Here is a 23068-nt window from a genome sequence, read left to right on the forward strand (position 1 = left end):
TATAAAAATATAAATAGTTAATTATTATTATTGGGAAATATAGAAGTAAAACTATGAAGGAGCAAGTGTAGATTTTAGCAGATTAGAAAAGGCTCTCTTGAAGTTTCTCCTATCTTCGTTATTTTTTTTCTTCTTCTTTTCATTCTCTCCTATCTTTAAAAAGCATAGGCATACCTCTCTTTTATACTAATCCAGTAAACACTGCAATCTGGCTTCTCAAGTTAGAAGTCCCTATAAGCCTTTTTACCAGTAGTATGAGTGCCCAGCTCATATTTTTTAAGAGAGTGAGTGAATGAGTGTGTGTGTGTGTGTGTGTGTGTGTGTGTGTGTGTGTGTGTCTGTGTGCATGGGTGTGTGAGAGAGAGAAAGAGAGTGAGAGAGAGGTGGTCCTCAATCTATTTCAGGTGAATTTCCTGCAGGAAGGGTTAAATCAACTGGTTGAGCTGATTTTACTCTCCAGTGGTGATATTTTATTTATATGATAAAATGCTTGGAAAGTGATTAATTTGTCAGGGGAACATCTTGTTACTATAAATTTGCTGAATATATAATAAAATTGCCATAACATAGATAGGAAAATGAAGATTTTTAAAAACTGAAATAGCCAAAGGGTCTTCTATATTTCCCTCAGTTTATTTTTACTCCGATTTCTCTCTTTAAAAACAACAGCCTCGGAAGAGCCCTAGCTTGCAGTTGAGGGAGGCGTTTGGAGCTGGTGAGGCAGGAAAGAGAGGGAATATAATGGAAGAAGCAGAGACGGGTGGTAGATGTTGGTACCTCGTTCTCTCTCCCTGGACCAACGATGACTGATACATCCATTAAATTTCAGCCCAGGCTGATTGACTGAGTGGATTTATATAAATTAAAAAATACAGGTCATATACCTTTTCTGATAGACTGTAAATGAGAAATAGGAATTCCTTTAAACCTCAAAGGAGGAAATCCATAGGCGAGGCTTTCTAGTCAATAAAGCACTACAGCATCAACTCTTCTTGCTGTGTACAATAAGTTTTAGTTAATAGACAAATATTATACCAGCCTCTTCCCGACTCTTTCTAGCAAGAGGTAATTTGTAAATGAACTCACCCAGTGTTGAAGATTTTCCAGCTTTTGTTGCAATTTGAACTTGTGCTTTCCCGACATGAAGGAGGCAGAAATCATCCCTGGCTCCATTTTTTTTTCTTTCTTTCTTTCTTTTTTTTTTTTTTTTTTAGTGTAACAAGTGAAAATGGTATTAGTTAGGGAACAATGACTTTTATTCACACTCATTCTCTCAGCTCCATGTCCATTTGTCCATTGGAATGAGCCACTTATCATGCTTCCAGGTTTTTCCTCTTTCAACATCAAGAGTTATGAAAGGAAAATTCCATTTTTTCCTGGCCCTCCATGACAGGCGGACTGAAGATTGTGGCCATTTGGATTAAAAACATATCCATCACCACCAGCCGGCAGGGTATTATGATGTCTCCTTTGAATATATGAATTTCATACACTGCATGTTAGAAGTCTAAGAATGCCAACTTTTTAGATAAATAATTATCCCATTGGTGATGTACAGCATACTGTTGCCATATTTTCTCACTTTTACAGCATTCTTGCCCTTATCACCCATAACATAAATCTTTTGCTTTCATATTTAATAAAACTACGAGGGTAACAACCCCTTGTACTCCACATAGTCAACCAATCACACACCATCATTTGACTATCATTATTTGTTTTCTTGAGACAGATATTTTAGTAGATCTACTGGTTTAGGCTTGACAGCATATTTGATACAGCAATGCAGGTAAATAAGTGGATGACCTTATTTATGTGCCGGCTATGACCTCAGCATGCAGCCCCCAGCTTCGTGAGGTTCCGTGGATAGAAAGATGGATGAATGAATCAAGTTCCCAGCATCAGTCAGCATTATTATCTGAGTCTGCTCATCTGTCAGCTGAGTTTTGGAGAGTGGGAAGAAATATGTACATGTGGGGGAAGGCTGGGACAGGAATGACCATTTCTCAAGAGATTCGTATTTTTCGAAGCCTCCATTTTCCTGACTCACAGAATCTTGGGCTCCTGAGGCTTGGGAGGGAGGCATCCTTCCACCCCTCTCTCAGAGTTTCTGGAGAGATGAAAGCAATCTCCTTACTCCACTTTCCAGTCCTGTGTCTGATCTCCCCCCCGCCACCCACCCAAGTTTATTTCTCACTGTGGACCTTAGTTTCCTTATCTGTAAAGTTCATGTCTACACACTGACCATCACTTTCTGTGAGTTCTGTGGTTTCCCATGAAACAAACAGACTCAGGTGGAAGCCTGAGGACATTCATGCTTCGGGAGGATCCTTGAAATCTTACGTATCTAACTAGTTAGCTACTATGTAACATTGGTCAAGTGTTTCATGAGATAGACTGCACAGATTTTTCCCTTTTTCTGTTTTCCATCAATATTTCCTCCTGGACTTTGGGTAAGAACAGAACTATTCCTGCCCTGTCTGTTTGCCTTCTGGAAAATAGACGGATTGACTGTCATAGGAGAGCCTCGCACAGAGGACAAGCGGAGGAGGCAGGCGGAGGAGGCAGGGACTGAGGTCTCAGAGTAGGACTCAGCAAATGCTGAGGCTGAGAACAATTGTAACTAATACCAGGCCTTGGAGTAACTCCGGTTTTCCATGCTTCTTGCATGAACACTCCGCGTCTAGTCAGAGTCGCCCCCCGCCCCTAAAGTGGTAATAGGTTTATCCACACTCTATTGTCTTGTTCTCCTTGTGACTAGTGGCTGAGATGGTTGAATGTGGTTAAGTGGTTTCAAAAGTTGTCTCTAACTACATTTTCCCCCAGACGTATGTTGTATTAATTGTTATCCACATGGAATCTGATGGAGGGCTTTAACCTCATTAGTTTCTTGCGTAACTTCCACACAACCGTAATTCTTAGCGTGGAAATTTTGACCTTCTCTGAAACTCACATTTTCCTTTGGAAAAAGACCCCATTATTCTTCACAGCCAGTGCCATTTCTTGCACATAGTAGACACTCACTAAAGATTTGTGAGCTGATTTAAAGCTCGGCTAAAAACAACCTCTTAATCTCAGGTACTAAAAAGTTAAGGAAATCATGTTGTGTGATATTGTAAAGCTAATGTTGGAAAAATCAGTAAAAGTCAGAATGCATTATCAATGTGTGAAAAAACGTAAATCACAACAAATCTCAAAGTTGACTAATTTTTTGTGAGAACCCCAGAGGAGTATGGATTTTTATTTCAAGACTAGGTGCACATTTACTTTCAGCTTTAATTATTCCAAAGATTAAAAAATGGTATTTGTCCTACAAATGTATAGTAACAGTTTAGATTTACCTAATGCTTTGAAAGTTTTTTTGGAGAGTTTCATATCTGTTTTCTCTTTTGAGTCTCAACGTTCCATGTAATAGCTAGTATAGGCATTAATTAATGCCCCATTTTAATTGAGATGACTGAGGCATAGTGAGCTGATTAATACATATTAATTTTACAAATTGATACAGTTAATTAACTACAACAACTAATTGGCCAGGAAGTTCTACCTAATATCTAGCCATGGTTTTCCATGCTGTGAAATAAGTCAGTTTCTCCTTATTGGAAGACTGTAATCCTATCCTTGTAGCAATTAAATAATAATCGTACTTTAGCCTTCTCCTTTTTTGATATAAATAATATAGTATTTGTAGCCTTCTCCTTTCTCTGATATAAATAATATAGTATTTTCTCAGTTGCTCAGTCATTTTAACTGTTTAACTCTTATTTTTTGTTCTTGGTCATTTAAGAACTAAGCTACTTTTGTTTGTTTCATTTTGGTCACGTTTTTGTTTTTGTGGTTTCAAATAGTCTTCACAGATAGATCATAGTACTTATTTGAGTATACAGTTGTTTAAGAAAATTAAAGCATTGAAAAATAAAATCTTGGGGCGCTTGGGTGGTTAAGCGTCTGCCTTCGGCTCGGGTTATGATCTCTTGGTCCCGGGATGGAGCCCTACCTTGGGCTCTCTGCTCAGTGTGGAGTCTGTTTTTCCCTCTGCCCATCCCCCTGCTTATGCTCGCTCTCTCTCAAATAAATAAATAAAATCTTAAAAAAAAAAAGAAAAAATCTTTAGATTAAAGTATTGATAATTACAGGCATGACTACAATTTACATATTTAGTTGGCTGTTATAAGTATTGTTATGAAATCTTTGTGATGCAGCATTTTGTAATTCAGTGTAGAGTTTAGACATAGAAAATTCAAGTCAAGTTCTGGCTCTATCTCTGTCCTGTTTCCTCGTCTGTAAAGTAGACATAAAATTTGTCCCACAAGGTTGTCTTGAGAACCAGTGTGTGACTAACTTTTCTCCCCAGTATTAAACCAAAAATGAAAAGAATTGTTTCCATATATGTTCTTGGGGCATAGAATCATGTCAATATTTTCAGCATTACCTTGAGAATTCGCTGCACTCTCTGAGAAGTAGCATATTAGAGGGCCATCTACACCATCATCTTTATGACCTTGACTAACTGAAATCTACAGTCAGAGTTTTGTTATTTAAAGTAATGTCATAAACACATATGAGCCAGACATAGAAACCAAGGTGGTCAGGTTTATCATAACATTAATAAAAAATAATGATGCCTTCAGTTGACATAATACCTTGCAGTTTATTTACTTATGCATTCAATACAAATCTATTAAGTGACAAATTTGCTAGGTAGCTAATGTGAGTTCAGCATACTGCAAAGTGCTGAAGATACAAAGTCAAATAAATAGGTGCTATAGTCCGTGTCTCCAAGGAAAATGTTAACTTAAAACACATTATTTTGGGGGGCGCCTGGATGGCTCAGTTGGTTAACCATGTCTTATTCTTGATCTCAGCTCAGGTCTTGATCTCAGGGTCATGAGACCTCACATTGGGCTCCATACTGGGTGTTGAGCCTACTTAAAAAAAAAGAAGTTACTATTATTATTTTTAAAGGTTTTACCTATTCATTTGAGAGAGAAGGGGGGGGAGCATGAGCAGAGGGACAGAGGGGAGAGGGAGATAGCAAACTCCCTGCTGAGCAGGGAGTCTAACATGGGGCTCAATCCCGGGACCCTGGGATTAGGACGTGAGCCGAAGGCAGATGCTTAACCGACTGAGCCACCCAGGTGCGCTCCCCCCAAATTATTTTGAGATTATTATAGATGCATGCAGTTGAATGAAGTCTCCACATCATTCACCCAAATCCTTTCAGGGGTGACATCTTGCATAATTCTAGTACAGTATCACAACCAGAAGATGGATCGCGATACAATCCACATACCTTATTCAGATTTCAGCAGTTTCATAGGCATTCATGTGTGCTTAGTTCCATGTAATTTTACATATACATAGATTCCTGTGACCACCGCCGCAGTCAAGATGAAGAACTGTTTCATCACATGGTGTTGTTTGTTTTTATATTACACTTTATTAAAAAATTCTAGTTTGTCAAAGCAATTTTAGCTTGATTATTCTTACATATTATTTATGGATCACTAGGGGTGGAAAAACCTCTTTTGGTGATGCTTATAATACTTATCTCCCCCCCCTTTTTTTTTCATTCTCTGAAGCCACCATCTTCATTCAGGTTTTCCTCATCATTTATCTGGATGGATATAAAAGCTTCCTAATTGGGCTTTACACCCTGTGAGTTCAGAGATCTGGTCTGTTTGTTTTATCAAGTTACATGCCTAAAATGTAACAGGGATGAATGAATACATGGGCAGGGCTGCAGCCAAACCTGTGTTTAATAAAAACACAGATTGTCTCTTTTCTCCTTAGAATTCTCTTTTTTTTTTTTAAGATTTATTTATTTATTTGGGGGGAGCAGAGGGAGAGGGAGAGGGAGAGAGAGACTCTCAAGCAGGCTCCTTGCTGAGTGCGGAGCCCGACAGAAGGCTCAATTTCATGATACTGAGATCAAGACCTGAGCCAAAATCAGGGGTCCAATGCTTAACCAAGTGTGCCATCCGGGCTCCCCTCTCCTTAGAATTATTATTATTGTTATTATTTTTGTAAGATTTAATTTATTTATTTTAGAAGGGAGCCCGAGGCAGGGCTCTATCCCCAGAACCCTAGGATCATGACCTGAGCTGAAGGCAGTTTTGCTTAACCCAGTGAGCCACGTGGGTGCCTCTCTCCTTACAATTCTTAAAGATTGTCTATTTATTTATGTGACAGAGAGTGAGAGAGAGCACAGGCTGGGGAAGCAGCAGGCAGAGAGAGAGGGAGAAGGAGGCTCCCCTGCTGAGCACGGAGCCTGAAGTGGGGCTCGATCTTAAGACCCTGGGATCATGACCTAAGCTGAAGGCAGCTGCTTAACCGACTGAGCCACCCAGGCGCCCCTCTCCTTAGAATCCTTAAGCAGCTTCCCAGCACCTACAAAATGACATCGACTCTGCATAGTGTAGTATTTTGAACCTTCCACACTCTGGTCCCAACCTGCTTTCTGAATGCACAGCTGATTCCAGATCCCCTATAGTATTTTCACAACCACGGTATCCTTCCTTCTCTGAGCCTACCCTGTGCTCTCCCACTTCTGGGCTATCCTTCTTCATCCTAGAATGATCTCTTTCCTTTTGCTTACTGATAATCTTTGTAAATTCAGTGCCGCCTTTGCACATAATTTTCATTTGATCTTCCCACACTCACTATGAGATGCACTTGCCACTAACTGACTCAGCAGCTGAGGTTTGTAGATAACATGTCAGAGCCCACGTGACAGGGTTGGTGAACTCAAGGCCAGGTCTTCTAATTAAAAATCGTAGAGTCATTTACTACCCTGCCCTGCAGGGATTTTTTTGTTTTGTTTTTTGTTTGTTATGTTTTAAATCAAATCTCTTGGCGGATTTACTATGACCTAAGGAGATATAAAAATAGCTTTTCTATGCTTTATCTCGTAGATTCTTGAGATGATATGAACAACACTTTAGTTTAGGAATTTGTGCTCCAACGTTCAAAGCCCATCACTTTTAGTGTGTATATGAATTCATAATTTATTCACTCATTCAGACACAGAGTGAAATTTTAGAAATAGAGAACAATTAATGCATAGTCCTGTACAAGTAGAGGGACAGATCTAAGACCATACAGTTGACCCTTGAACAACACAGGAGTTAGGGGCACCAGCACCCCATGTAGTTGAAAATCTACATATAACTTTTGACTCCCCCAAAACTCAACTGCTACTAGCCTGCTGTTGACCGGAAGCCTTACTGACAACGTAAACCCTCAATGGATATGTATTTTGTATGTTGTATTATAACTGTATTCTTACAGTAAAGTCAGCTAGAGAAAGAAAATGTTAAGAAAATCATAAGCTAGAGAGAATCCATTTACAGTACTGTACCGTAAAAAATCTGTATATCAAGTGTCAGCAGTATATTAAAAACAATGTACGAAGTGCATTTGTAGAAACAGGCTCGTGGTATTATGGGAATATCAGGGGGAAGGAGTGTCACAAAAGACTTGTGGAGACTTAATAACTCGGGTGAGTTTTTACTAGTGAGTAGGATGCTAGCCAGCTGATGGGGCCATGGACCAGGGGCCGGGGGAGGCATTCCAGAAAGAAGGGGAAGCTGGTCAGTGTGGGGAATTACATATTGTGAAGCCCAGCATTTATAGGAGGTTCAGGGTGGGGAGAGGTGAGACTGGGGGCTGAAGAGGAAGGCTGGTCGGGGAAGGTGAGATCTGGACTCCCTGACTGAAGGGCTTGGTTGCCAGCCCATAGAGAGTGTGGAGCCATTGGAAGGAATAGATCATAAGCTTGTCCAGATTCGTCTTCAGGAATACACACAAATTTATTATTCTGTACAATCCTCCTTTTGGGAAAATAGGCATTAGCTGTATAATCATGTTGTTTCTCCCCGCTAGTACTAAACCTTGTGTAGGAAAGTTAAAAAGGGAAGAAATGTGCTTTGTGATTTATTTCCTTCTCTTCTAAGGAAGAGTCATACAGATAGTCTTCTGGTAAATTGGTGATGAAATAATTCTTTAATTTGTTTAAGTTACTCTATAAGTTTTCTCTCTTGGAAGCTTCTTAGAAATTTTACATTCCTCTTGAAATGCATAATTTTACCACTCACGTTTTATAGATTGCACCTTCTCCCCTAACACTTTTTACTTTGTTTATACTTATATCCAAACCATATTTTAAAAAATCAGATGAGGGCGCCTGGGTGGCACAGCGGTTGAGCGTCTGCCTTTGGCTTGGGGCGTGATCTCGGCGTTATGGGATCGAGCCCCACATCAGGCTCCTCCGCTATGAGCCTGCTTCTTCCTCTCCCACTCCCCCTGCTTGTGTTCCCTCTCTCGCTGGCTGTCTCTGTCTCTGTCGAATGAATAAATAAAATCTTAAAAAAAAAATCAGATGAATCTCCTTTTATTTCCACTTCTTAAAGTCTCATTTTTTGCCTTTATTCTATCTCCTATAATACTTACTTCCTTGACACAAACACAAAACCAAGCCAGAAAAACTTTTTGTTCAGAGCCCACCTTGAATTACATAACAAAGACATATAACCACATTGCCACTCCCATACCACGTACTTGCTAAGGCCATTTTAAAATGGGCCACGTTTGGGGGGAAGACAATGGGGAATGAAGTCAGGTGCATGACCTCATGAATGCATGGAATTATTTTTGTTTACAGTAACAAGTATTTTATAAGCTTTTATTTATTTTATTTTCTGTTTTTTTAAAGTAAGCTCTAAGCCCAGCATGGGGCTTGAACTCATGACCTCAAGATGAAGAGCTGCATCCTGAGCCAGCCAGGTGCCCCCCAAATATTTTATATGCTTTTAAAAATAGAATATAGAAAGGTGTCTATCATTCTGATCAAGAATATTATTCACTTTGGGGCGCCAGGGTGGCACAGAATTTAAGCGTCTGCCTTCGGCTCAGGGCGTGATCCTGGCGTTCTGGGATCAAGCCCCACATCGGGCTCCTCCGCTATGAGCCTGCTTCTTCCTCTCCCACTCCCCCTGCTTGTGTTCCCTCTCTCGCTGGCTGTCTCTATCTCTGTCGAATAAATAAATAAAATCTTAAAAAAAAAAAGAATATTATTCACTTTGGGTCTAATTTTGATTTTATCCTTTGCTTTATTAGTAAGTTAGAGAAAGATCTAGCCTAAGAGATGGAAACCTGGAATTTTACTGGGTTCTATTCTAATTCTTGGTGTGCTTGAATACGTCATCTGTCTCCCTTCCCTGATCCACTTTGTCCTTGTGTATAAATGAGAAGTAAAATAGGTGTTGATGAAAGATTTTCTAGATGTGGTTATTGGAGACCAGGTGTAGAACATGGGAATCAGTGGAAAACTCTGGTAATACAAAGTAACAGAGTTTAACCTATTGTTTAAAAAATATTTTTATTTTTATTATTTTTTAAAGATTTTATTTATTTATTTGACAGAGAGAGAGAGACAGGGAGAGAGGGAACCCAGGCAGGGGGAGTGGGAGAGGGAAAAGCAGGCTTCCCGCTGAGCAGGGAGCCTGATGTGGGGCTTGACCCCAGGACCCTGAGATCATGACCTGAGCCGAAGGCAGACGCTTAACTGACTGAGCCACCCAGGTGCCCCTAAAAAATGTTTTTAGATCAACTTTTTAACATAAAACATAAATACAACAAAACAGATATTTTCCACGCACAGTTGAAAGAGTTTTGACAAGTGTGATCCATTTAACGCATACAACCACTGGTTTCCTTATGCCCCTTTCTAGGCCTTCCCCACACTTTGCTCCAGATAAGCCCTAGTGGTTTCCATCCCTACAGGTTAGTTCTACCTGTTCTAGAACTTCACGTGAACAGAATCTGAAAGGATGTACTCTTTTTGTATCTACCTTGGGTTTGCACCTCAGGATGTCTTTGATATTTAGCTGTTGCATTTCTCACAGTTCATTTCTCTTTTATTGTTGACTAGGATTCGGTTGCATCTATGTATTACAGTTTGTTTATCTATTCATCAGTGACGGACATTTGATTTGTTTTCAGCTTAGGGCCATAATGAATAAGGCTGTGATTACACACCGGTGTACAGGTCTTTATGTGGACATACGTTTTCATTCTTCCTAAATATCTAGGAGTGAATTGTTGTGATATGCTAAGTGTCTGTTTACCTTTATAAGGAAGTTTCAGACTTTTTTTCCAAAAAGGTTGTGCCATTTTATATCCTACCAGCAACGTATGTGAGTTCCAGTTGCTCCACACGCTCCCAAGTATTTGGTGGTATCACCTAGGAATTTTAGCCATTCTTATGAGTGAGAAGAAAATAAAAATTTTTCTTTAATTTACAGCTGTAATAGAAACCCTAAAATTATACAATCCAAATTGCTATACAAAACTTAAGGATATTAGATTTAGCATGTTCCTTAATGAATATTGAGAACGTTAACAATGTTGTCTTATATTTTATGATCTCTATAATCTTTAATGACTTGTATTTATGACACCCATTGATGTTTGTATAGGTGACGTAGATAGTTGTTCATGTGTGTATAAGCATATTTATTCTAGTCTCAAATTTTTTCGTTTATTACAGTGTTGCAAAGAGTTGATCTTTTAGAATCTCCCAAATCTCTTAAGAATCAGGCTTTTCTTGTAGCTAATAGTTGAAAATACCCATATACCTGGGTAATCAGAATATTCCATCAGTAAAATGAGAGATTCTTTCCTGGAAGTACGTATCTCTAAATGACAGACCTAGGATTTTTTTTTTTTTTTAATTGGGTATTAAGATAGTGCTAGTTTAGTGGCGGACTTTACATATTAAAGTTTTCTCTACAAAAAAATGTATTTATGGGTGATAATCAAGGCTTCCATGAAAATCAATATTTTGATCATAGCCTCTCCAATGATTGACCGAAACTGAGGGATTGATATCATGGAAACCACCTCATGTTCTAAACTACCGGCGTAGAGAACAAAAGGATAATTCTTCTAACGTTCATAGAAGAATTAGGTAGTGAGCCAGTTGATTAAACGTGTAATCAAAATTTCTCACCCCCGTATTCAAACAATATCTTTTCTCATTTTGTAACGTTTGCCTGAGGATCTTTATGTACTATTGCCTTTAGAGATAACAAATTTTCACAGACTTAGAAAGCAATAAAATACATTTAACACTAAATCTTTACTGAGCATAGTTTAATCTTTCTCTGATGCAGAAAGCACTTTATAATTTTATAGCTCCACAACCTCATTATTGTGAATGCCAGTTATTATATTGGCTGAGAGTGGAAATGATGTTGCATCAAAAGTATGTGCTAATAGAATCTTAGATCGAGGGAGGTGAACGCGTGTTTACCGATACACATCTCTTTATTTTAAATTATATACGATTTTTTCCATTTCCGTTTCTCCTAGGTGTTTCCTTTACCCTGCTCTACTCTTTCTGAATATATATACTTCATTCTCCCGAGTTTCCTTAACAAAAGTACAATTTCAGGCTTTCTCTATGTGAAAACCATGACAAAGTGATTTTATAGCCAGTTCTGAAAGTGACTAAACTTGACAACAATTGTATTTTATGACAACCTCTGCTTTCATGTCCCCGGCCTACTTTTATATCAGCATTTTTCTTTTACCCCAAATATGAACAATTTCATATCTCTGCATTGGCTGAAAACAAATCTCTTTACCAGGAATACATTTTAATGGAGAAGAGCATGCTTCACTTAAGTCACCGGAGCCTTAACACCTTAACTCTATAATATTCAATTTCTCACTCACCAAGAACCAAAGCCTTTTTTTTTTTTTTGGTGGTTTGTGTTCGTAGGGGCTGGGGAAGAATTAGTATTATGGAACTAAACCAGATTAAGGGGGAATGTGAATTAGATTTGGTAACAGATGGTGCTGTGGAAATTAAAGGTTCTTTGCGAATGGAAACGACAGCAGCTTGCCTCTGTTCTCTCTGCCTGTCCCGTTCGTGCACTTGATAGACGGGTATAAATCACAACAATCCTGTCTTGACAGCCAATTTCGAGAATTTGATCTGGTTAAAGACATGGCTTTCCTGCTCCACTCACCGAAACCTGCTTCTATTTTATTTTTACACGGCACCTTGTCATATTTAGAAAAGCAGATTCACCTGCCTCTCCTTAATGAAAATTTTCGTAATTACAGTTTTAGCTCTTTAGTGTTAATTACTTTTCCATTCAGCCTGAATTTTCGTCCTATCTCTGAGGGATTTTTCTTCTGCTTTTTTTTTTTTCCCCTACTCTTTTTACTCCTGCACACGCTTTTGTTGTTTCTAAAGATGCTTTTCATTGTCAGAAGTTGTTGTCAGGGGCACGATTTGAGAATCATAATTACCCAAATCATTATTTTTAAGGAGAGAGGCTTTCATGTGCTGTAGCAAAGTTACCAACTCAGAAAAATTATGAAAAGTGTGAGAAGCGGTCACCAAAAATAGCAATTATTTCAACAGAATAGTGTGAGAAGGTGAGTGACAACATTTTTTTGTTTTATTTTGTTAATGAGGGCCATAGAAGTATCCGCTCCGTCGGCTAAAATAAACCCCACCAAGTGAAAAGATGTGACCACAGTGTGGCAGAGCCAGTATTGTGTCTGTGTTGACCTTGTGATGAGCTGGGAAATCAGAATTAAAATGCAGACTCTAAATGAGAGACTGGAAATATTGAACAAATTGCTTGGACCCTTTACGTCCAGGTCCTCAGATCTGACAAGCTCAGGAGACAAGAACTCAGGTTTTCTCTTACAAATCCACATGGCATTTGGGCTTACCACATATCAAGGAAAAGGAAATAGAAGAGAGGGGGAAAAAAATCACTCCAGAAATGAAGAGAAGATTCTTTGAGCGAGCAACTAACAGTTGGTAGAAATGAAGCTTCCTACTGGCAGTCAAATCAAATGTAGTAACAACTCAGCGGCGCCCTGCTGCTCGCTGACAGCGTGGTGTCACACACTGGGACAAACATTCACTTAAACCCTGATTGCAGGGAATTGCCCCTTTCCGCCAACGCCTCCCACCAAAAATGTAATGAGCAAAAAGAGAACCATTTCTAGGAAAAACCAAGAGTCCTGCTCCCCAGCTCCCCCCAAATCATCACTGCTCTATTTGCCCTTTCATAGCCCACTGGGAATGATTCCACAGTTGAATGTTGCTGCAGTTTCACTGTTAGTAGCGAGTTGTTTCGGGAATTCTGTCTTCGCCGGCAGCAGGCACGCGCACGCGCACTTGCGCCGTGGCCCTCAGTAGTCTCTGTGCGCTGCAGTCACCCAAGGAATGTGAGTGTGGGGAGTGTGCTTAGTGCAGTAGCCCTTCCTCTCCTGTCTCCTCGAAGTTACAGACCAGTGTGGCTTTTATGTGAGTGAAAGAGGATATTTTTTTTTAGTGGCAGAAGTTGCCCTAGAAAGCATGTGGGCAAATGCTGTCACTGAGCGCGGGAAGACCCTGAAGGTCAGAGTGGTACAGTGACTTGTCCCGGGCCACACGGAGACGCCTGCAGAGCTGGAAGCCACTTGCCTATGTCGTCAAGTGCCATAAGGGACGGGGTTTCCTGAGAAGGGGGAAAGAAGACAAGCCAACTGTGGGAACTCTGGTGTAGTACTTTTTTTTTTTTTTTTTAATTCGTTTTTCAGAATTGCAACGATTTAGGGATGTTTCTCTGCATGTTTGGTTTTGGACCTTTGAATAACAAATGACAAGCAAGTCCTTCCTGTCTGAACTCCAGGCTTGTCGGTGGCTTCCGTTGGCTTCACTGGATGCTGTCCCACTGCTGAATAATCCCTTTGTAAAAAACCCACTCTGCCACAGAACAAAAACTGTCATTTCTGTGGCTTGAATTAGGTATATGTGTGTACGTATGTTATTTTCCCTTACCTGCAAGTGGTGGTCCATGTGTTTTAGCTTCACCTTCTCTTCAAGCAGCTAGCTCGATGGAAATGTTCAAAAAAGGAGGACAGGGGAAGAGTTAGGATTAATAATTAGCGATTTCCCCTTTTCCATGCCTCCCCCCACTCTCCTGCTCCAGCTGAACACCTGATACCCACTGAATATAATCACAGCCTGTGACCTCATAGATCACCCGAGACCAGCTGTATTTGCATCCCGATGTTAGCCACCGCAGACGAAGCTATTCAGTTAAAAGTATAAATATGGTTTAGCCACTTGTCCAAGAGGAAATGATGTGGTTTATTATCTCTGGTTGCACTGTGAATCTCTGTCTAGTGTAGAGATGTCCATATGTGTACAACCTTTATTTCAACAGTGATTCCTTCTTAGTATTTAAATTTTCTCGCTACTGCAATTCACCCGGTTTCAGGTATGTTTTCGAGTTCCACTCCAAGTGAACTGGCCTGTCACCATGGAGGCAGTGGGTTTGTTGGTCATTGTAATTGCTTTTGCAAAACATTTTCTTAATGAGTAAAGGGTGCCATCAATACCATAATCTCAATATTCTTGCATCAACTCCTGATTCTAGCATTCCTATTTCCTGTTTCAGTGTAGCAAAGAGAAGAGGAAAGGGGAATTCAGTCAGCCTGAGCTTTCATTGACCTGGATTTGATTTGTGAACTCCATCACTGGAGTGTATGTGTAAAGCATCTATATTCGATTGTAATTTGTAAAGATCAGTGCATAGACTTTCTATGAGTAGAGTGTCTGTTTATTTCTCCTCTAGTGAGATGCTGTGAGAAGGTCTTCATTTAGCTGTCAGTCCTCTCCTCTTGTGTCTGCTTTATCTCTTCAGTGTGCTTCTTGACTGCTTGAAAACGGAATTGTCTGAACACAAGCAAACTTTATTGATCCATATTTCTGTTTGAAAGACCAGAGATTTGTAGAAGTAGGAGACTATTTCTTTTCTCTAGAAAGCTTACTACGGAGGAGGTCTGCTCATGAGCGTAGTAAATCTCCAAGACCGAATAAATGTTACATTCAGCATATACCGTCAGCTTCGTTTTGATGATTTATCTCATGTAATTTTTTACCCCATACTACTAACCTTCCTTTCTACGGTGGTCCCCACCTCCTGCCCAAGGCTGTTCCACTCTACCCTGGGAAGAGTGACCTGGTCACCACATGGGCAGTCTCTGCCCAACTGGGTTTACAGTAGGGGACACTCTTCTAAAGCCCTCTGGTCCTTCAGGCTCTTGGTCCTGGGAGTGTAACTTGTGTAAGGTAGGAAATATTCTTAGGGCTCAGAGTTGTGCTTGTTTGTGCTACTGTTGTGCATTTGAATTTCTGACTAGGCATTTCTTGAGATTCTCTTTTAACACCCACTGGTGTCGTGGAGTTGGGCACTTGTGAGGATATAGTTAATTAAGCTGCATTAGGGCAAATATACACACTTGTTAAAACACTTAATTTGCCTCAATAATATTGATTACGTGGCAGAAGTTTGTTTAAACTAAATGGTATTTTTCCCCTACTGTTACACTTCTTGAATGTAATCTGTATAATAGCTAATAGCCATCATCAGTTAAATATGTTAGTTATAAAGTAATGTCATAAGAATTGATTTGGACTTGGCAGTGGAGGAGAGCTCTCCCTTCAAACCCGATGTAGATGATTAGCCAGAGTTTTAAGCGGAATCATGGTTCATATAAACTGTGTATATTTTATAGACTTATAGCTACTCTATATTACATGAGTGGCCATTATATTAAAGAAAAGCTCAGACAGTTAATTATGCAAAACATCATGTATGCAATTACCCAGCATTATTATGCATTTAACAGTTTTATTGATTTGCCAGTAGCTCACTTACTGTATTCAGAGCTATAAACAAGGGATGTTCACTCTTAGATTGAAATAGGTCCAAGAAAACAAGCTAAGGATAAATTACACTACTAAGCGCCTCTGCATCAGATCGAATCCTTAAATACAGAAACTGTCAACAATCATAATGTGCAACACATTGTGATATCACAGGACCATTTCTTTTCCCATTAATAAAGTTTATCAACCAGGAAGCACCAGAAATCACCTGGCAATACAAATTGAAGCTACTGCAATTTCCTACATCTAAAATAGTCTGGATAACTTAACAAGGTGATCAGCAGTGGCCTCCAGCTTGCATGGCACGGTGGAATGGGATGCTGGTATATTTATAGGTATTTTCTAACACACGTGCTTACAACACCCCCAGTCTTGTTAGGCTGCACGCTCTTATTAGTGCATTTCTCCAGCCAGCTTTCTGGGCCTTCATTGCTGAAAATGAATATTCTCCTTTTCCCCTCCTTTGTTTTAGATATAACAGGCGTGGAGGTATGGGGTTCTAGAGTCTATCTTCACAGTGGATGGCCAGCCATCCCTTATATACCTGGAACTGAGGGGTTTCCAGAACATAGGATTTCAGTGCTTAAACCAGGATGGTCAACCCAACATGATGTCAGATCAAAATTGCAAAAGAAAGGATCAATGAACTCTAAAACCCTAAAAGCAGATGGGATTTCAGCGAGATCCTTCCAGGTCTTGATTTTGTCTTTAGCTATGCAGTTATTTTCAGGAGGTCCGTGCTTTTGAATGAGTGTCCAGAAACGAGTTAAAAGTCTCTTGCTTATTGCCCTAAATTTCCTTTTTTGGTGTAGTACATAGCCTTTTAGGGGAGCCTTCAGCTTCGACGGAGGCCCCGATAATGTTTTAAGGAACTGGCTTCCTGTCCCCACACTGCCAAGCCTCATCTCTTGCCAGCATCTCAAGCACCAGCTTTGCAGGGAGCTGTTTGCTTACTCTCGTTCTTGATGGAGTAAGTTCTTTCAGACTGAATGCGCAGGTGATTTGTTGGAAGAATCAAGAAACGACATTACTAAATGATTGCGATCCTGTTATGCAGAAATCTGTTCCATTAGATGGGCCTCAAGGTTTATTAAAGAAGGCCTAAAATGATCCAGAAGTGTGTGTGCCTATGTGTGCGCGTGTGTTTTAGTCTTTCTGAGCACTGTGGGTCGGGATTTACAGTTCTCCCTTTACAATTAATGATCTCTTTCCCTTAGGTTAGCCAGGCAGACCTTAAGATATTTCTTATTAAAAGAAAAAATCCTTTCTTTTCCTTCCCCAACTAAGCCAGTGTACCTTAATGCAATGATGATATGTTAGACCCAGTAGTTGTCAAAGCATCGTATTACTGTGATGCCATAATGACACCCTGTCTCTGTAAAGTAGTCATGTTTTCTCAAATCACACGTTGCACCGTTGATTTCTGACATGACACTTCATTCGGTTGCTTTCCCTTCTCTTCAGCATCACCATTCTCTGACAATAGCAGCTGGTGCCCATTTTGTTACTAAGTGATTCACATTTTGCCACTTTACGAGAGTGCAATTAGTTGAAGCAGGAAAAAAAAAAGCGCTCATTGTAACGTAGATGCTTGAAGTTGTAACTCAGGCTGCAAAGGGAGCTGCTGGGGTCATGGGCTCTGAAGCCTGGGACCCGGGGAGCTTGGCATAAGTCTTGGAAGTTTCCTTCTGAGCACATGAAAACAAAACGAAACTGAAGGCTAATATTTTTTAAAAATATTTTTTATTTTTTTTATTTAAATAAAAATACTTAAATATTTAATCTGGTGATTTCAGAAGGTTGAAAGCGACCAGTCCTCACAGATTCATTCCTAATTTGAATAGATAGTGATGATAAGGTAGCAGGACCTGCAAACCTTCTTTTCCAACCCTGAAATTCTAGGATTCGGTAAGAAAGCTAAGGACTCTGTCTTCTTATTTCTGTCTCATATTTGTAAACTTGCAGGTTCGCTGGCTTCAGTGTGCTTACCGGAAATTTTTGGATAAAAATTGATGTAAAGTGTTTGGAATTTATAATTAAGATGGGTACCTTTGGGGGCTCTTAAGGATGACAAGGAAGAAAATAAAATAGTGACTTCTTTAGTTGGCATTTATTTAGCTTATTAAGGTGTCTGTCCTTGGCATGGGTATATTAAAAGTTTCAAAAAATCTTGTCTTAGTATGACAATTAGGAGACCCAAAGAAGACCTGTGCATAGTATGTTCCCTAAGAGAATTTCATGCACCATTTTTTTAAGTAGGGAAATAAAGTAGCAAATAATATAGTCGCTGACGAATTTGTCTGTTGATGAAAGGCATATAATATATATGACTGTGGGGCATTAACAAAAGTATTGGCTGAGCTGCTGTGGAATGAGACCACCTCGGTTGGACATGGACGCATGCGTGTGGAAATTCTAACTCACGGCGATTCATTCAAGGTCGCACATTTACCTGTATCTAGGAAGAATCCCTGAAAACAATTAAGCTTGATAATGATAATATAAATTGAATATTAACTTACAGATTATCTTCTTGTTTCCCCCTACAGCAACCACTTTAATTGATTCTTATTCTTTCTCTCTTTCTCTCTATATGTGCATGCATCTAACACAGTTAATTAACTTTCAAAAATTACATTTTGAAATAGTCCAGCAACTAAGAAGTTGTATTTGCCTGGTCGTTAGTCTCTATCACCAAAGGTAAATTTTACCCTTGCTGACTCTTGGGCCAGGCTAGGAAGCACGATCATTAGAATTACTGAGACTGTATCTCAAACCATGTTAAAAATGCCTCTTTATAGAGAACTGGGCTCACCGTGGCCTCAGGAAGCCTGTAAAATCCCTCAAATTTAATTTCTTATACAGAAACAAGCTGTGAGTCTCAACATAGCTATTTCTACCTCCAGTTTTTTCTCCGGGTGTTCCCTCAGAAGTTTTGGAAAAGTCTGTAGTCTTGCTCCCTTGTGCTTCTCATCACTTCTCTTCAGATAATAAAATACAAGCGAGTGTACTGACGCTTTAAAATAAACATTTCCCACACTTTTCTACACATGTTATTTCTATTCGCATTTCTTAACTAAATTTAGATTTTTATTAATCCAATGTGACCTAAAATTTCTGCATTAACAGCACAATGTAGAATTGGGCTTATTCTCTTTGGCTACAGATAAAGCCATCATCTTGAAAATGGCTCTTTCTGACAAAAAGGTGTTCTTTTGAAATAAAGTCTTATTCACTACATTCCTCTTAGAGTTAATGTGAATTTTAGTGCCTCTAATTTTAGATTGAAGTGAAGTCTAGAATAAAACCCACCAGCTGACAATTGAATTTATAGATAGTTGTGAATATTTCAGGCTTGAATAATAGAGCTGTAGAATTTCAGAGACCGAGAGGAAGAGAATTAAGACCCACTATAGTTTTAGGGTATAATGTAATGGTGTCTAGGAAGTGTTCAGTGTAATGAGCTAAGTAGTAATTAGGAGACAACTGTGTTCTTTCAGAGATTTCTGTTTAGGTGTCACTCCCAGCACTGGAGAGGGTGACTCAGCTGAGGCCGACCTGTGGCCAATGGGGTGGCCACCGTGGTCCCTCTCCACTCATACGGGAGCTGCGGAGGTCATAGGTCTCTGTGTGTGGTGCTACGTCTATCCCTGCTTGCTTGGCTTAAAAAAAAAAAAAAATCTGTGAGCATCCTTAAAAACTCTCTGTTTGCTTCACCACATTTCTGTTTTGCACTTTGACATCGGACCTGAGTTCAAATCCCGGCATTCCCACTTCCTCACTGTATGACTTTCAGGACACCGTAACGTCTGAGGCTCTGTTTCCTGAAAAGGAATGCCTCCCTCACAAGGTTGTCTTGAGGCTTAAATGAGGTAATATGAGTAGGGTGTTCAGGTCAGTGCCTGCCACATCAGAAGTGTCTGATAAATGGCAACTCTGACCGTTACTATTTCCACTGGGCAAAAGGTATTAATTAAGGAAGCAGCTCATTGTCTGAAAAGAAACACATTGAACCTCCAGCACAAATCCAGTTCTCTCAGTCTCATTTACAGCTACACTGGCCAGACCTTGTGTAGGAGAAGATAGTGCCACCTTCCAGAGACTTCCCCGACAACTTAACTTCCTAATGTCCTTGCTTCTGTGAAGATTATTGCAAAGTTATGGATTGAGATTTTGGAGGCAACAGCTGGCTGAAGACTCCCTATTTTTCAGGGCCTTTAACAACATGCATTTGACATGTAAACATTTGGTGACTTAGCAAATAACTGTTCCATAAACGGAAAAGCAGTTCCTGGCCTTGTTTCTTAAGCAAGAGTTCTGCGGACCTCAGAGGTCCATGAGGAAAAGCCCGAGGGAGAGGAAATTGGGATGAAATTGACCACAGATGATATAAGAAAAAAAGAAGAGGGGAAAGAGGGCCTGGAGAAGACGTTGTATGTTTTGTGATCAAGCCACTCTTCTCTGGAGAAAGGGGGGGGGGGATTAAGAAATGGTGCCTTGAGGGCAGATGGTGAAAGAGTTAATTGTCATAGCTGTGAGAAATTCCGTGCCAGAGAGAGGAAAGGGGAGCAACCATGTTTTAGTACCCTAATAACTTCTAACTCTAGTCCAAGATCATAATGTATGTGCGAGCAGTCCAGTAATTATAAGGTAATAAGTGAAGTGGTGGGGTAAGTGCTCTAAATTAAAAGGAATTCGCAGGGCTGCTGTAAGTCAGTGCCGACCTGCTTTCTTTCAGACGTTGACTCGAGGAAAAGTGCTTAGCCCAGAGTGCAAGCAGGGAGACAGGGAGAGCGATCTATTAATTACAGCGCTCATTAACAGTGACGGGTACAAGGCAGCAGATGCAGAAGGGAGAGGACACTGTAGTTCAGGCTGGCGAGGGGGATATTTTTTCTTTCGCTAGCTCTTGAGGAAAGGACAACACAAGTGGGTGGGCGAAAGAGAGAAGAAGCTATTCTTGTGGATTTCTTCTTCCTGTTTGCTTTCTTCACATCCTGGTACTGTTTTACTTTAGAAAGCAGAATAAAATTCCCGAGGTGCAATGGTACTTGTTTAGAGGCAAATTTTTGCTTTTAATGCTTTGCTTTCAAGACAGCCTTCCTGGAACAGTTAAGTGAACGTCCCCAATAGGAAATTTTTATTTATTTATCTTTTCTTTAAAGTAACGGGGGGGGGGCTGGAGGAGAAAATGAAATTTGGGCAATGATAAAATATCATCAGATTTATAGTGGTGGTGATAATTGCATCCCTTTGGTTATATTGTGACTACTCCCCCAAATTCTAGTGAATGACCATTACCCCTGTGGGATTCCTATAAATCAACTTTCCACTGGGAAGCAATTAGCTAAGTCCCCTTCTCAACTGTCACTTCTTTCTATAGCAGACTCCCAGAATGTTCTTAGAGACTTTGCTAAAAGGGGTTTTGCACTATGGCTACTAGGAAAGAAAATAGGACCAATTATATCTTTTCATCTAATTACCTTTTCAGAAATTTAATCACTTATGGGTCCAACAAAGAAAGAGGGGCAGTATGTTTCTTCTAGATAAGAGAGATAGTTTGTCAGATTAGATGCCTCATCATATTTCCTTTTAGGAGGTGTGATGTTAAAAGACTAAAAGAAGGGGGGAAAAGGGACCATCACAAATCTCATTTTTCATGACAAAATGTGATACATTCCTAGTTTGCTGAATATAATACAAAGTATCAGATTTATGGACTCACAGGTATACTGAAGGTTCAAATGGCTTTTCCTGATTCATCTCTTAAAGGCAAATCACACGTGCAGGCACATGCACATCTGTATTAATCAGTGTTGGTGATCGTTTCACTAAGTTTTGTGGGCTCTAGGATATCATCCTTCCATATTGGCTGGAATTTTATACTTGATGTCTTTCTCTATTGCTAAATGGCTATGAAATAGAGCGATTTAAATAAAGAAGTGAAGTGATTGAGGATATATTCCCTATGTGTCTTAGTCAGATCAATAAAAGACACAGTTATGCTTATGGAAGCGTGTTGACAAACAGTAATTACAGAGCTGAAGAATCATCTGTTCGGTCTTGAAAATAAAAGTTTGATTCTGCTCACAATAAAAAGATTGCAGCGTCGGAACGTGGAAGGGAAGAGTAGAGTGAGGATAAATCCAATTTTGGAAAAGATACGGCCTTTTAAATCACTCCTCTTGCATGGGTAAATTTAGAATCTAGAGTGTTGATTTAGATATTGACAGTGGTTCTCCAGGAGAAAGGTAAAATAAAAGGAATTGGACCCATTAGAGGTTTTGTTTATGGCCTGTCTGGGCACTTTGATGTAACCCTGTCATGCCCTTATGCTGATTACCTTCTTGTAGAACAAGAGATATTGACTAGAGAATGAATGATGTGTACTCCCAGCTCTTAGGCAGTACTCTCAAGGAACAGTGTCTTTAATATATGAATTCTTCTATTTTTTCCCCTCCTTTCATCCTTCCCTTTGACTTTTTCTAATATTTTTATTTATTTATTTTACCTTCTCTTTCTTTCTACCTCTTTTGGTCTCTGTGTTTGACACTCTCTCCTTTTTTTCTCTCTCTCTCCGTTTGTATCTCCCTACACCTCAGGCTTCTCTGCAGAATGTCAAACAAAGATCGACACATTGATTCCAGCTGTTCGTCCTTCATCAAGACGGAACCCTCCAGCCCAGCCTCCCTGACGGACAGCGTCAACCACCACAGCCCCGGCGGCTCTTCAGACGCCAGCGGGAGCTACAGTTCAACCATGAATGGCCATCAGAACGGACTTGACTCGCCACCTCTCTACCCTTCTGCTCCTATCCTAGGAGGTAGTGGGCCTGTCAGGAAACTGTATGATGACTGCTCCAGCACCATTGTTGAAGATCCCCAGACCAAGTGTGAATACATGCTCAACTCGATGCCCAAGAGACTGTGTTTAGTGTGTGGCGACATCGCTTCCGGGTACCACTATGGGGTAGCATCATGTGAAGCCTGCAAGGCATTCTTCAAGAGGACGATTCAAGGTTAGTGTTGCACCTGGGAATACCCTACCCTCTTCCAACCTCACGTGATAGTTGGTTGGTTGGTTGGTTGGTTTTTCTTGGTTCTTATCCTTGTTCATCAAGTCGTACAGTCTCAATTCTGTCTTGAGTACAAAATAGATATAAATTACAATAGCTTATGGAGCATTTATAGAATAAACTCCCTCAGATATGCCTCCTATCAATTCTGCTTTCACCATTAAGCTCTAACGATGAAATGATATTAAGCTTTGGGTTCAAAAAGGCACCGCTGTTATCAGAGCAATGTGGGTCTATATAGCAAC

The 23068-nt window shown here is 39.9% G+C and overlaps 1 protein-coding gene across 34 annotated transcripts in view; it reads left to right on the plus strand.

The window, feature by feature from the left end:
• ESRRG (estrogen related receptor gamma) overlaps positions 1–23068 on the plus strand; it is a 607049-nt gene that overhangs the window by 405262 nt on the left and 178719 nt on the right. For all 34 annotated transcript variants that reach the window (XM_087856312.1, XM_045809601.2, XM_087856344.1 and 31 more), the window contains one exon: positions 22351–22766. In XM_087856312.1, coding sequence (XP_087712438.1) covers positions 22351–22766 — 416 coding nt within the window. The remainder of the gene's footprint in view (positions 1–22350; positions 22767–23068) is intronic.

The sequence above is a fragment of the Ursus americanus genome, chromosome 2 (assembly GCF_024610735.1).
Source record: "Ursus americanus isolate L20-20 chromosome 2, mUrsAme1.1.p, whole genome shotgun sequence".
NCBI lineage: Eukaryota > Metazoa > Chordata > Mammalia > Carnivora > Ursidae > Ursus > Ursus americanus.